Genomic DNA, 14,649 nt, shown 5'->3' with positions numbered 1-14,649 from the left:
CTGCAGGTAGTCTGAGCAACACCTCCGTGACAAGCTACACGCGAGGTCCGAAGGCTGCGAGGTACAGCAGCCAACAGCATCGTCCCTAGCAAATGCTCTCGCTGCGCTTTAGACACCGGTTCCAGCTGAAAGCAGAACTACCGCCTGCTGCGGCCACGGTGTACTGTACCAACGTGTCGACCATCACCCTCGATGGTGAATTGCTCGCATGATACTTACCACGGACTTTGTTGCAAACATGTATTTGTCCCTGAGCTGGAAGTCTTCAACGTCTTCCAGGATGATTTCTTTATTTTCTCGGCTTTGAAAGAAATCAGTGCTGCGGATGACAGTGGAAGCCCCAGAAGGCTCGTGCCGCTCGATGTACACTGTATTTGGCTTATCGTAGGGCTCAACTCCCCTGGAAAGTACAGAAAAGGTGGTGGTGGTGTTATTTCTGCACTCACAGAGCAATGCAGAAAGCAGCGGGTACCAAGGAGCAGGAGCCCTTTCAAGAGATGGGGTGGGCGTGCCAGAACCGGGGAGAATGCGGAGCACCCGCGGGTGCCTGTCAGGTCGGTGGCTTTCTCCTGTCACACCGCAGTGCCACACCCTCACGGCACAGGGTCTCTGCTGGGCGAGGGGAGCAGGGGGCCAGGGCCAGAGCATGCTTTGGTACCCGGGTCCTTGGTTTGTGCAGGGCAGCAAATGAGGCAAGAAGTGAGGAGTGAGAGAAGAGAGGAGCTGGGCGTAACACACAAGTATGATACGTACCAAGAAAAAGACTTCACGTGATCCTGAATCATTATCCAGGTCTGGCCGAAATCATCCGATTTCCAGAGCTGCAATGACAAAGGGGAGAGATGCCAGTGGGACTGGGCAACCACACAGACCCAATCCTTTAAGAGACCCAACCTCAGGCAGCAGAGGCAGGATGGATGGATGTCCATCACAAAACCGTGAACTACTTTGATGACTTCTCTTTACATGGCAGCTACCCAAAGCAACAACAATCTTTCTAGCTGTAGGAGAATAACCTGAACAGGAAAAAATTGTGCTTTAGTTTCCTACCAGAAGGATTTCCCACTGTCTGTTTATCCACCTGGTTTTACACTAACTCCGAAATTAAAATAACTTGTTACAGTGTATTCATGGACGGCGTTAGCGAGGGTAAATACCTGGGCAGAGCTATCTCCCCCTCGGAGGCCACTACAACCCCAAGCACAGCGACACGCTGTTGTTGCAGATCTGCGGCTATCAGTAAGGCAAAGGTCAAGAGGAGAGATAGCGTCTTTCATTGCGCCAACAGAAGCAGCAGCGGCAAACACGCTGGCCTGCAGGCACATCAGCTCCTCTGCACATCCCGACCCTCGAAGGGCCCGCGTCCCTGAAACCTGCCTGGTTTTTCCCAAGTGATATGGTGGCACCTGAGCTGCAATTTTTGCCTCTTTTTTGCAGGTATGTGGATATGGCCAGCCAGACTCCAGCCTCGGCAGTCAGTCTGGCAGCCCGCCCAGGGAAGGTGCCGCTCCTGGCCAGCTCTGTCCCCCCAGGAAGGCATCAGCAGCACCCAGCACGCACCCTGCTACGGCCGGACTCAAAACTGCACGGACTGTGCACGTACCCTGCTCGACTGTCCCCGTTCACGTGTTGGGGGATGGCTGTTTCATCTCCAGGTTTTGCTTATGCTGCCTGTGTCTATCTGAAGGTGCTGTAATTATTTACAAACTTTACCCAGAAGCTCCAGGGGAAAAAAAAAAGTGTGTGTTTTCAGGAAGTAATTTGTATTGCAAGACCCAAAGCCAAACCACGTGCCCACATGAAATACTGCAGAGGTCAGTCCTGCCTCAGCTGCCAGTGCTCCATGGAGAGTTACGACCGCAATAGTCGGGGAGATCAATACAGGCAGGAGCAGTGTGGATGAAGGACCAGCATAAATGAAGGAAAAGGGAAAGGAAGCGTTTAAGGCGGCCATCCTGCAGGTACTATATCCTCACCGCTCCAGAGGTCAGAAACCAGGCTGATCTGTAAGGAAGGGGGTGTCCTGGCCAATTTGGGACAGCTCTGCATACAGTAATCCAAGATCAGACACCCTGGACGGTCAAAGCATGAACCCACGTGGCGCTGGCTCGAGGCAGGGTGGCTCTCGGCACGCCGTAAGGGCTGCGGGGCACGGAACGGGCTAGGGGAATGCCACAGCAGGATAGAGGCAGGATGCTGGCCCTCCCGTCTAAGCAGAAGTGTTCACCTGTTTTTTAGGATGAGACCTGTCGAAGCCCAAGAGGAGGTTGGGGTTCCTGCTGTGCAGGAGGAGGTCTGCTGCTCTGAAGGGAATCGAGAAGCCCTGAATATTGTTGCAGAAGTCGGTGGTGATCCAGAGGTATGGAACGAAGGCGTCCACGAAGATATACTGGGAAGAGAGGGAGCGACAAGGAAGAAGGAAAGCAGGCGGTCAGCCTCCAGGAGGTCAGAGCAGAGCTCAGGCTAGCAGTAAGCATGCGTCCCAGGGAAGCCTTTGGGAGGGCAAACTCTGGAGGAGAGGAATTTGCCTGCCCCAGCCGCCTCCTCTCCCACCACGCTCCAATGCTCCTGAGCATCGCAGAGCCGTACAGGAGGTACGGCAGCGTGCCCGGCATGTCCCGCTTCTGCCCCAGCGGCCCCCGGGACGGCCCCAGGGGGGGAGGACCGTGCCAAAACTGCCGGCAGTCCCCGTCTGTGGGAGGGGCCCGTCCCGCCCCGCTGCCGCGGCAGAAGGGCCCATCTGAGCACTCGCCCTGAGCAAAGGCAGGTTCTCAGCATGACCCACGGATGTGGGCTGGAGCGGCCGCACAGCCAGCTCCCCTGGCCCGAGGGCCGTGCCGCGCTCACGCTATCAGCGGCGATAAAGCGTCGCTGCCCCGCGAGGAGCCCCGCTGGTGCCAGCTGCCGCATCCTCACCCTCTTGTTGTCGGCCGGGCTGTGGTAGAACTGGGCGATGGCCACCTCGCTGCTGTTCCCCCCGCTGAAGCTGAACCTTTCCGAAATCTTCTTAAAACTCCTCCCGTAGTCATAAGACACGTAAACCTGCAAAGGAGAAGCCCCAGCTCTTGTTTCCCTTCTGACAGATTTGGTAAAAATTCAGAAAACTACAGGGGAGGAAAGCCTTAAGAGACTGCCTGGGCTAGCCTTTCAGGGCTTGAACACATGGGGCAACACAGAGGATATTAATTTTTTTTTTCTGCCTCTGAACTCAAACTCACGAGCCTTTCTTTCATCTTCCCAGCACGTGAGAGAAAGGCAGGCTGTAGCTCAGCGGCCGCCAGCACAGCAGCAGAGAAGGCACCCCGGGACAGCGCCAGGTCGCAGTACTTACGTCGCTGTTTTTGGGACCCAGCAAAGACAAGCTGTCTCTGGCCAAGGCCACGATCACGTTGCTCTTCTCTCCCGCCCAGTGAACGACCATCTGATTGTGGGAATCATTGAGGCTGACCTGCAACGCCAAGGAAGAGGGCACCATGAGCCAAAGCCTCGCCTGCAGGGACAGTCGGAGAGCAGCTGCCAACACCCGCTCGTACCGCTCCTCCTTGGAAACGCACAGAGTTTGGGGAAAGTCATTCGAACCACGGGCAGAAGTTAAACAGTCCAGAAGGAAAAAAGCAGAGGGGCACTGTGTGCCCAGTTCTTCAGACCTCGGAGGGGCCGGGAGGTGTGCTCATGGGCACGTTGGGGCGAGCTAAGCTCCAGCCCAGAGCACTGAAGTGCAACGGGATGGCCCACGGCTGTTGGGCGTGCGCTAAGGGCTTTATCTTTCCAGCACCACTTTCCGAGGCTGCTGTGCCTTCATCCGGCTTCCGCCTCTCCCTGCAGTCCCATCGAAAGCCCCCCCACGCCCCATGTAAAGCACAGCCGAGCAAACCGGCAGCTGCTCATCGTGACAGGGGCTGGAAACCTCCGCCAACGTGACGGGGATTACGCACACGGTGCCACCAAGCCAGGGCTGCCGTCGCTTACACCGAGGCCACCACAGTGAGGTATTCAAGCACTCGCTGCAAGCCACCAAACAGTTAAAGAGAAGGCTTCCCCGGGGGGGTGACACTGGAGCACAGCCCCACTTAAAGCAGCGTCTCTCTCTCTCGTGAATGTGTTGGCAAAATGCGTGTGCCTCAAGGGGTTAGTTTTCCCTTTATTCTTCCTCAGAGAAATAGGATTCAGGGGACAATGAGAATGAAAACTAAACTCAAGAATCAAGAAGTGATTTAAAATGCAGGCTGATTAGGTGAAGGGCCACAGGGAAACAGAGTCACCTTTTTACAGCGACTTCTTCTCTACCCAAAAGGACGTGCTGGTTTCCAAAACAAACGCAGTCATACACAATCCTGTTATTCCCCGTGTGCGTTGTATCTGGCAGTGCTGTAACAGCGCCGGTCACGAAGGGCCAGTTTCTATGGGGAAGCTATCGCGGCATCGCTGCAGCGGGAGCTGAAGGTGCAGGAGGCTCTAGGAAAAGCCGGTGCCTGTAGCGACCGCTGCCAGCAAGCGTGGGAGGGCCAGCCTCGCTGGGGAAGCCGGGTGAAGTAGCTCGGCAGCGGCCGTAGCTCGGCCACGGACGGGTGCCCCGATCGCTGCAGCAGCGGACGTGTGTGCCTGAGCCCCCGTGCGCCGTCGCTGCAGCTCAGCCAACGGCTGGTAACCCCTAAGCTCGTGGCTTGGGAAGCTGTAAAAATACAGGGCTGAGCCCTTCTTAGGCCTGATACCCTGCGGCTCCCACTGACCCCGGGATCAGCGAGGAGCGCTGCCCGGGGTAAGGGGTGGTTTAACCTCCGCCAGTGACTGGCAAGTAAAACGCTTGGAAAAACAAGGTCTTTATTGTGGAAGAGGGGGGACAAGTGAAGCAGAAGCTCTGAATCCCTCTTATGCAATAGGCTCACACAAAGGGGCGGGGGGGAATCAAAACCTGGCAGGGAGGCGGCGAGCAGCCCCCAGGACGGGTGCCCCCAGCTGCACCCCTGCCTGCCTGGCCAGAGACCCCCCACCAGGCAAACCATGCCGTAGCGCCCGGATAGCAACCGCGGCAGAGATTTAGGTCAGGCAGCAGCATCAGTTACAAAGCAAGCCAGCGGTAGCCTTGCGCACCCGCTGGAAAAAAAAGCAGCAACGCTGTTTGAGGATGCAGGGAAACAGGCGGAGAAGAAGGAATTGCTGATGCCCACCGAGACAGCCGACATACAGCCTCAGGTCTGAAATCCAGAGCAGCTCCCAGCCCCAATCCCCTCCCCTCCTTTAAAAGCAGAATAACCCCATCTAAAGCTCCTACATCTATATTAGTTATTTTGAGTGCAGCTTTTTTGGGTTGTCAGCTGTGCCTGGGCTGAGGTCGCTGGCTTCAGGCAAAGGGCTAGGTTTACTAGCCTAATAGTCGAGAGGTTTGTTTTTATTTGGAGGGGAGGGGGATAGCGAGAGGGAGCCCGCAGTTGCACGTTCAGAGACAGAAGTGAGCAACCCTGCCCAGTATCCCTTCCCCGGGAAAGCCCTTCAAAGGGCGATCTGCCTGCTCCCCCCAAGGAAAGCCAAAGCCCCGATGTGCCAGACCTGCCCTGCGCTCACCCTGCCCAGCTCCCCTCAGCCAAGAGGGGCTTGTCACCGCCTCCGCGGCAATTTCAGTAGCACTTTGCATTTTTTTTTTTTCTGCAAGAAATCCGACACTAGGACAGTTCCAAAATCAGAAAAACCCCAGGAAACTCCTACCTGCGCCTTGCTTTAACCTCAGCAATAAACCTCTACAGCTCTTTTCCTGTGAGCCAAAAGAGACAGCGAGCCCCTGAGAGACCCCCCCTCAGAGCAGGGAGACCCAGAGAGCAGGGGTACGGTGCCTGGGCTCGGAGCAGCCAGCTGAGCCTCCTTACTCATTAGGAGCCCTGTGACCTCAGCAGCCTAATTAGGGCGGGCCCCTATATAAAGGCCAAACCGGGCACAAGCAAGGTTGGCTCCCTGGTAGGAGGGAGGCAGAGCAGCACCAGGCGTCTGGGGGCTGTGCTCAGCAGAAAGTTTAGGAGTAGCTAAAGGCTGCTAGAGCACGTCTTACGAAGGGGTGTAAAGAAAGAGAAGCCAGCAGAAGGATGCCTTACGCTGTAAGTCCCCCAGGAAAGGCTCGTGCGGCAATGTCTTAGGTTTAGGAGCCTCATGTGTCTGTCTCTGCCAGTTCCCAGTGCAGGAGACCACAGCCGGCGGCTGAGCAGCCCTGCTATGGCCCTTTGGAGCTTTGTGGGGACCCGAATGGCTCGGGGGAGCAACAAACGGGACCCTGAGTCTTTGCTGTCCAGGTAGCAGCGCTGCATTGTGCCCTGCCTGAAAAGCACCTGATGTCCCATTGACCAGGACGGGTGTTTGTGAAATAGCTTTGCAATAAGGCTGTTGTTATCCCTGACACAAGTAACCCTGCCCTACTTGCTGGGGTGAGGCTCGCTTGGCAGGAGCCCCCCACCTCCCCTGATGGGGGAAGCCTTCCTCAGGAACTGGTTTAACCTAGGAACAGGCAACGGCTGGTGCCTAATGGAAACAGCATTTAGCATAAATTCCGCTTAATGGGGAAGTGTTTTGGTCTTTGCCAAGTGATTAAGTGTATATGAAATATGCATGAAATTCTAATTTGTCCTCCTAATATGTAAGGTGCCAAATGAAGTCCAGGAGCCAAGACATAACGGAGGCTGCTTATAGCTCTAGTTAATGCAGCTAGCTTTGCTCACGCTATATGCTTACTTTTTGTTAAGAGTATCTTCCAATAAATGAATCCCCTGCAGAAACGGGGCAAGAAGACAGGCCCTGGAGCTGCCGTCCGGGGGAGCATGCCCCAGAGCGGGTACGAGCTCCCGCGCGGCTCAAGAGGCTCGCTGGCCGGGCTGGGAGGGGGAATGATGTTGTCTGGATGCGTGGTACTGTGCCGAGACAGTAGTAGTGCCTTGCCCAGCCTCCCGAGGTGATGACCGTCGGTAGGCGAGCAGACCCGGGTGCGTAGCGTGCAGTGCCGAGCTCCTCGAGTGCCTGGGGCCAGGGGAAGGGCCCCGATCCCACGCTCCTTGGCACCTGCAATGCCTAAGTGCCTAAGGGACGCCCTTTCTGTCGCGTCCCTCTCAGTTGCTTATGCCCGGAATTGAGAGGTTGGGGCAGGGTTTTGGTTGCTGAGCTTGGCGGAGGTGGCTCACCCCTCGCACGTGACAAACTGCAGTGTTAGAGAAAGCTCCAAAATGGTGCAGGCTGGCCAGGAGATGAGTGACTCTAGTGTGGACACCTCACTGTAGTTACTCATATGGCTGCTGGCAGGCTAGACTGCAGTATCTCAGGCCTTTCCTAAATCCCAGCCTTTGAGCCACCAGCGAGGCTGAGCAGCTCTGCGTAGGAAGCGTAACTTCCCCGTGCAGAAATCACACTGTTAGCTGTGATGAACTGCAAGCAGAAATATTGCGTGCTTGCTGACTTGTAATAGCGCCTAGCACCCCCGCACAGCGACAAGTGTCAGGACAGCGTTAGGGGCTATTCTTGGTGCCGAGTGGGCTCGGGAGCTAACTGTGTGCATCGATGGCTTTGCTCCGTCAAGAATTAACGCTCTAGCTATAGGACTCAGACCGCAGCTCGACCCAGGTGCTCGCTATTAATCAGGAGGCGACACAGTGCGACTGCTCGGGGGCTGAGGCTCAATGCTGTAAAATTGGGGGTGTGCAGAAAAAAGACTCCTAGGGATCATTTATGTGTTTTCCCATCCTGGCGATGTAACTGAAAATGGGATGCCTACAAACAAATGCAATTCCTAGGACATTTCTGAATAGTTAATAGGTTATTACTACAGCTCGATAAGTATTGGAGAGCAACAGGCCTCCGCGGCCGGGAGCGGCTGCCGAAACTGTCAAAGTTTCACCGGCAGCTTGGATCTTGGCTTGAAGGCTGTCAGGAGATGCTTGCAGAAGAGGAATCGGCTAAATGCTTTGTACCCGCTAGCTGGGGGAATGAGGATGGGGCTAAAGAAAGCTATTGCTGAAAGGGGTCAGAAAAGGAAAGCCGTAGCTCTGTTAGCACAGGGCTTTAAAGGAAAGGTGCTCTCACAAGGCTCCTCATCATTCCGGCTCGCTGGAAGCCACAGCGGACAAGTGCCGGGCCTTTGCGTCCCCGTTTCCTCTGCCTGCCCCCGGCAAGGCTTACGTAACAGCCCGGCGTCGGGGATGAGTCGAGTGTCATGGGTGGCTACTGCATTCCCGGCACGCCGCGTTCCCCATGCGCTCCCACTAAAGCTTCATTACTGTACCTTCTGCTCTGCTCCCGAGCATCTGCTTCTAGCCCTGCCATGATATTTTAAAATACAGTCTGTGCCTGCCGTAGCGCTGCTTGTGGCTTGGACTGAAAATGCCAGGGTCTGAAATCATTGATATGAAACAGGGGTGACTCATTTCAGAGAGTGCCAGGCCCATGTTAATTCTGTTAATAGTGAAATCATCTGCTTGCAGGGCTGTTTTCTCTCTGCCACTACCAACAGAGCTCTCTGTTAGCTGTTGTTTCTAGGAGAAAGGAAAAGGGTACGGGAAGGGGAAGACTGGGGTTGAGGTGGGAGCCCTGTTTACCCCAGAAACGAGCGGGTCCCTCAGCGAGAAGGTCCCAGAGATGGGCTCTCTTTCTAAATTGATGGGGGGGAGAGGTGTGACGGGGAATCAAGGCTGCCCTGGCAAGTTTGGGTAAGCGCCGATGCAAGTCACTCCCCCATAACCAAGGCAGGGAGGAAGGCTGCAGAAAAGGTCTAAAGCGCTGCAGGCGAAGCGTGCCACGAGCTAGTCATTACAGCTACAGAAAGCTTAAGCGATGCCCCTGGGACACCGCAACGCTTGCTTAGTCCAACAGCAGGATTTGTGAGGAACCTGCCGAAGGGGAAACAACGAATAAAAACACAAATACCTCTCCTGGCCGCCACGGTGCCAGGAGCAGGAACTGTGTGGCTTCCGGAGACCTGTCTCCTGGCAAGCTCGGGCACAAAAGCAAGTGCCAGAAGCGGGGAACCTTCTGGGGCAGCCGGGAAAGGGGCAGGGGTGCCCGTGCCCCAGGCAGACGCAGCAGTGGGGACCCTCCTGATGCGAGGAAGGAAGAAAAGGATGTGGGGTCCAGGAGCCTGCGGCCAGCCCTCTGCCAGGACTGTGCCATCACCACCCAGGGCACCTCCAGAAGGGTAAAGTCTAATCTGGGAAGGTCTCTGCCGGGCTGGCAAACTAGGTCAAAATTAAGTACGGTTCAATTCCGATGCAGCGTGATTGATGTCTCCGTTCATGTAGCTGGATGGCATTTACCCCGCGAAGCACTTTCTGTCTTCTCTGCAAGAAGACAGGCTCTTTGCCAGTTTGCAGGTTGTGAGGAAGGGAGCTAAGGTGGGCGCTCTACCTGGGATGTGCTAATGGCCTCAAAAGAAGAGAAGCTTCAGCTCTCTCTGCTCAGGCACTATTTCGACCGTGTGCTAACAGTGTTTTAGGGTAGCTCACCAGCATGACCCGAGCCTATGCAGCGCACGGCGTGAGGGCCGTGGGCAGGGGCCCCTGCAGCCTAAGCGCAGCTCTGCCCGCGAGCCGCAGCACGGCTGCCGGCCGAGCGCCCGTCCCTGCCCGCCGCTCTGGCGAGGGGGCTCATCTCCCGGGGAGTGCTTTGCTTTCTTGGGCTCTGCAAGCGTGCAGTGCCAGAGGCAGAGATGATAACGTCTCCTGCGCAAAGTCATCGCGGTGGTGTTTTGTTAACGGGAGACAAATTCTTCTCGGCTGTCTTGAAAAACTTCTCTCTTAAAGATAAAGATCACTGAGTGGCATCATGGTGTGGCATTGATTTTAATCTAATGCAGGCTGTGGTAGCGTGTGGTACTCCAAGTGCTAGCAGCTGAGGAGGTCATCTTCGGTCTTCGTCGGTGTGGAGGGGCAGGGGGTGTCAAGGTCAAGCAGGTGGGCTGATAAAAGGTCATTTCATAGTAAATGGCCTGGAAATGATGGAAACCTGGTCCTTCTTCTCAAAGGCAGGATTGGTTAGCACCAGGAAACAGGCAGCTTGAGAGCAATGAAGGAGGTCCCCCTGGGAGGGAAAGGGATGAGCTGATGTTAGGGCAGGCAATTATGCCAGTTCAGGGAACGGGGAGGCACAGAGGCGACAGCCGTGTGCGGGCTAGGAGCGTGGGGAGAGGCTCGAGGCCTCGCAGCGGCAGCACGGAGGGCAAGCTGGCTGCCGCAGGAGCCGCCAGCCGTTAGATAAGATGTCTTTTGTCCCAGTGTGTTCTAAGGCAAAGCTTTCTTCTGAGTTGTGTGCTTTTGGGGGAGGCTTCAGATAAGCTCTTTCCAAAGAAGGGAAAGGGATGTCTGCAGATAAAGGTTAGACCTGTATGTCTGTATTAGCAGCCCAGCAGTGCAAATGCTGTCTGTAACCGTGATCCTCTCTCTTGCCCCTCAGGACCAGCTGGCCTCCTGTCCCGGTGCTTCTCCTCGCTGTCTGCCACGGCTACGACACGACACTTGCATGACAGCCGGCCTCACGGTCACGGAAGACATTTCGACCCAGCACGCAGGTAGGCAGCTGAAGCAGCTACTTCTCTTTTCCTTGTTTGTTGCACTAAGCAAAGTCCTTGCAGGCGATGTGGTTCATGACTGGCTTTCCCCCGGGAAGGGATGGGATTTATGTGGGATGGTGGGGATGTACTCTAGAAATTTAAATCCTGGAACCGAGTACCTGCATCCAGGTCTGAGTAGGGATGCGTAGGCAAGAGCACGGAGGCTGTAAGGGACAGGAGGGCAGGCTGCAGGTGAGCCGCTGCCTTGGTAGCCAGGGGCTCGCGCCAGAACGGGAGGGCAGGGTGCGGTGCTGCGGTTGCTGGAAGGGGTTCGGGGAGTGCCGTCGGCCCGGGGGGGGTCCAGGCAGCAGTTGTCTTGCCCTGGGGATGCCTCCCTGCCGTCAGCGGTGTCCTAGAAAAGACCTGTCACGTGTCGGTGCCCGCTTTGTAGCGGTCTGTCCATTGTAACGCTCAGTCCCGTAGAGGTGAGCGCTTTGCAAGGGAAGAAAACCCACTCTGTCTCGAAGCGGACGGTCTCTGGAGTCGTGCATTTGGTCTCTTGGTTGCTGGTGCTTAGGAGTCAGAAAAGCCGTGGAAAAGCCACAAAGGCACAGGGTTTTAGGCTACCGGTCTTGCTGTTTGCTTTTTGTTGAAAAGTTTTGCTATAGCCATGTGTGCAAGCTGCACAAGCCTGCCCAGCAAGGATGCAATTGGTGGTGAGGATCCGGACGAGGAATCCAAGTAATGTTTTGTGCTTCTGTCTTTGGTGTCTAGGGCAAGAGGGCTCTGAGCCTGTTACTGACAGTGCCGACTATGCTGCATTTGGCTCCCAAAGAGCCACAAAGGGTTTGGACTTTCTTCCCCTCCTCGCTTCCGGCCAGGGCAATGTGTCCCTCCCTCTCACTCTGGTCCCCTGGCAACGTCACCCGTGGCTGCAACAGGCAGCACGGACCTCCCGTGCCCGCTTTCCTTCGCCTCTGAGCTGAGCCTGGGCTCTATGCCGTCCCACGAGGCCGTGTTGGGACCGCAGTCGAGAGCCAGGGAAGGGCAGGGAGTTTCGGGGCGCAAGCCAGCGCATAGCATATGGCCGAGTGACCTGCCAAACGCACGGGAGCAGGATGCGTCCCAGATAAGGGACTGCAGCCGCACGGCACTAGGATGCTCGGTCCAAGCACTGCCCCTTATGATGATGTCCCTGAGAGGACCGCTCTTTTGACTGTGCTATTTTCTGCTGGTATTAGAGCAGCACCAGAGACCTAGAGGAGGGGGGACACAGGGATGTTCGGTGCTTGTGACAAAGCGCAAGACCCCCAAGCGCCATGTTACACGGCTTTCTGGCTTCCCAGGCATTGGTAATGCTGTGCGGTCAGATCTGTAACGGAGGCTAGGACACACGGGCTCCCTCTCTTCCCTTTCATTAAAGCAGACCCTGATTTAAAGCACTGTAGCGCTCGGGAGAACTCAGAACTGTTGTCTACTGTCAATAAACTCTTCCTGGTGACGTGCAGTACCTGGGCTTTAAAATTTGTGCGTCCCACCCCGAAGCAGTGGAAGGGCCGGGTTTTGTATGTAGCCTGAAAACCACGCACCATGCAGCCAGTGAGAATGACTCTGTTCTCCAGGCAAATCCTCTCTGAGAGCTTAAGGCAATGAGGAAAGACCAAACAGTGGCAAACTTCGCTGAACTCCCTCTGCTTCCTATTAGTCCTATTCTGGATAGCGCTGGGGTTACCGCACCCTCTTAGATCTGCCGCTGCATGTCCAGGCGATAGAGGCTGCTCCTGCCAAAGCAGCTCCCTGCCTGACCCGGGCAGGTGGGTTAGATGAAAGCCACAGGGAGACGGAAGGGAAAATATCTTTCTGTAGACAAGACACAAGTGTCATGTTTTTTCTAAAATGGGGTAGCTGTGTTATGCAAAAAACAGCTAAATGTTGAGGAGGCAGAGGAGGCGAAGCAGATTTTCAAGGGGAGTCGGAACAGCTTTTCCCATCCTTTAAATGGAGGAGCAGGGCTTTAGGAGCAGCACCAGCCCCATGCATGCCCCTCCAGCAGCCCTAGAGCTAGTCCTGCCTCATGGCTGGCTCTTTCTCATCCTACAAGTAGCAAAAAGGGGAAATTATAGGGCACCCAGAAGGGAAAGCACTAGCTGAGGAGGCAAGCACAGATGTCACTGAAGCTTGAAGCCTTGCCTAGAGCATGCCTGGTCCCTTCGCAGGCTGGTTCCCCCTCACCCCCCCCCCTCACCCCCCCCCCCCCCCCCCCCGGCAGCCTTTAGGGCACGTGATGGGACACAGGCAGCATGAGCAAGGAGGGTCAAGTGGGGCAACTTAGTGTAGTCTAGCGTGTGGACAGCTAAAAAATAAAGTAGAGTCTTTAAGGCTGAAGCTTTCCATAGCAGGCACCTGGGCAGCCCGAGCGTAATTCCTCATCACCCCTAAAGTGATGGTTGTCTGGAAAAGGGGAGGCGAGGAGCAGCCTTTATGGTCCTGGCAGCAAAATTTGCCAGTGAATGGAGCCCGAGCAGGGATACTTTCAGAAATAGCAGTTTCTATGTTTTTCTGCAATGAGCAACTCCTCTCCCCCTCTTTTTCAAAGAGTAGTGGAGGACGCATCAGAAGCGCAGAGAGGAGCCTTTCTTACGGAGAAGGGCACGGTGCCTCACAAATACCGATGTCTTCTACCTCCCTCTGCCTAGCTTCCGAGAGTAGAAACGTCCAACGCGAGCACCTCTAGGCGAAGAGCTGCTGCCCACCGCCTGCCCGCTCCTAGCCGGAGGGACTCGCTTTCCCATCTGGCGAGCTAGCAGAGGGGACAGCCCGGCCTGTCTCGCTAGCCCGTGCCCTTGGCCGCCCGGCAGCCACCGCTGCTCGCCTTGCTGGAAATGGACCCGCAAGGATAAAATGCAAATCCGACAGTGCCACTAGTTTGAGATGGATCAGGGAGAAACGGGGAGCGGTGGGAACAGCTGCAGGCAGAGATCAGCGGCGCCTCGCGTCTAAATGTCTGCCGCTTCGTGAACGGGGCAAGTTGCAGGCAGCGAACGAGCTATTGGATGTAGCCAGGGCTGCTCCGCCAGCAACCTGCCTGCCCCCGGCCGCGACCGACCCTTCCCGGCTGGGTGCCGCGCCGAGGGGATGCCGGCCGTGCCCGCGCGGGACCCGCTCAAAGCCCTGCAGGCGCGGAAGTTATTTTCCGAGCAGCAAGTGTGCACCCCCCCTCCCTCCCCCGCAGCGGACCCGCGGGGGGCTGCAGCGCGGCGCGCTGTCGCCGAGGCCGAGCGGCCCGGCCGGCCCCCCGCCAGCCCGCTCGCGGCACCGGCACCGGGGGGAGCGGGGCTGTGCGCTGCCGCCCTCCGTAACCCCCTTCCCTCGTGTCCCGTCCCCCCCCCCCCAGCGCTCCCCGCAACTGCCCGGGGGCGGGGGGCAGCGCCGCGCGGGGTGATGCAACGCGCCGCGCCGCGCCGCCGGATTTTGGGGCTGGGGGCTGAGCCCACGCGTGCCCCGCGGGCCCCCCGGCCCGGCCCGGCTCACCTGTCCGTACACCTGGATGGGCTCCGGCGGGCGCGGCGCGGCGCGGCGGCTCCGCGGCGGCTCGGGGGCGGCGGCGGGCGGCGGGGCGCGCAGCAGCAGCGCGGAATGGCCGCCCGTGGCCCCGCGGCCGCCCGCCGCCGCCAGCAGCAGCAGGAGGGGCAGGAGGCGGCGGGGGAGCGGGGCGGCCCGGCGCGCCCCGCCGCTGCTCGGCGTCGCCATGTTCCTGCCGCCGGGGCCGGGCCGAGGCGTGCGGGGCCGGGCCGAGGCGTGCGGGGCCGCGCCGAGCGGAACGGGAGCGGAGCCGAGCGGAGCCAGGCGGAGCGGAGCCAGGCGGAGCGGAGCGGAGCGCCGCGCCGCGCCGCCGCCCGGAGAGAATGTGCAATGGGCAGCGGCGCCGCTCCGCGCCCGCATCCCGCCCCCGCCGCCCGCTCCCCTCGGGGGATGCTCGGGGCCCCCTCCCCGAAAGCGGGCTTTGTGGCCGCGAGCGAGTGCGTTCGCGTCTCTTTGGAGGATGCTTGGGATCCCGGAGAAATAAAACGAAAGGGAGTTGTTGATGGAAACAGAAGGAAGCGCCGTGACCTGACGTGAGATAAAGCCACGCAGAATGA

General features: G+C 57.5%; 1 protein-coding gene across 2 annotated transcripts in view; it reads right to left on the bottom strand.

Moving 5' to 3' along the window:
• Positions 1–14,353, bottom strand: part of SORL1 (sortilin related receptor 1) — a 54,110-nt gene extending 39,757 nt beyond the window's left edge. The window contains exons 1-6 of one of the 2 annotated variants that reach the window (XM_075521163.1): positions 14,042–14,353; positions 3,332–3,448; positions 2,917–3,042; positions 2,228–2,389; positions 754–821; positions 220–400 (exon numbers count right to left, since the gene is read on the bottom strand). In XM_075521163.1, coding sequence (XP_075377278.1) covers positions 220–400; positions 754–821; positions 2,228–2,389; positions 2,917–3,042; positions 3,332–3,448; positions 14,042–14,260 — 873 coding nt within the window. In that variant the 5' untranslated portion in view covers positions 14,261–14,353. The remainder of the gene's footprint in view (positions 1–219; positions 401–753; positions 822–2,227; positions 2,390–2,916; positions 3,043–3,331; positions 3,449–14,041) is intronic. The other variant, XM_075521162.1, reaches the window with a different exon arrangement.
• Positions 14,354–14,649: the final 296 nt, after the last annotated feature.

Source organism: Mycteria americana, chromosome 19 (assembly GCF_035582795.1).
Source record: "Mycteria americana isolate JAX WOST 10 ecotype Jacksonville Zoo and Gardens chromosome 19, USCA_MyAme_1.0, whole genome shotgun sequence".
NCBI lineage: Eukaryota > Metazoa > Chordata > Aves > Ciconiiformes > Ciconiidae > Mycteria > Mycteria americana.
This window is presented reverse-complemented; position numbering and strand designations above follow the sequence as displayed.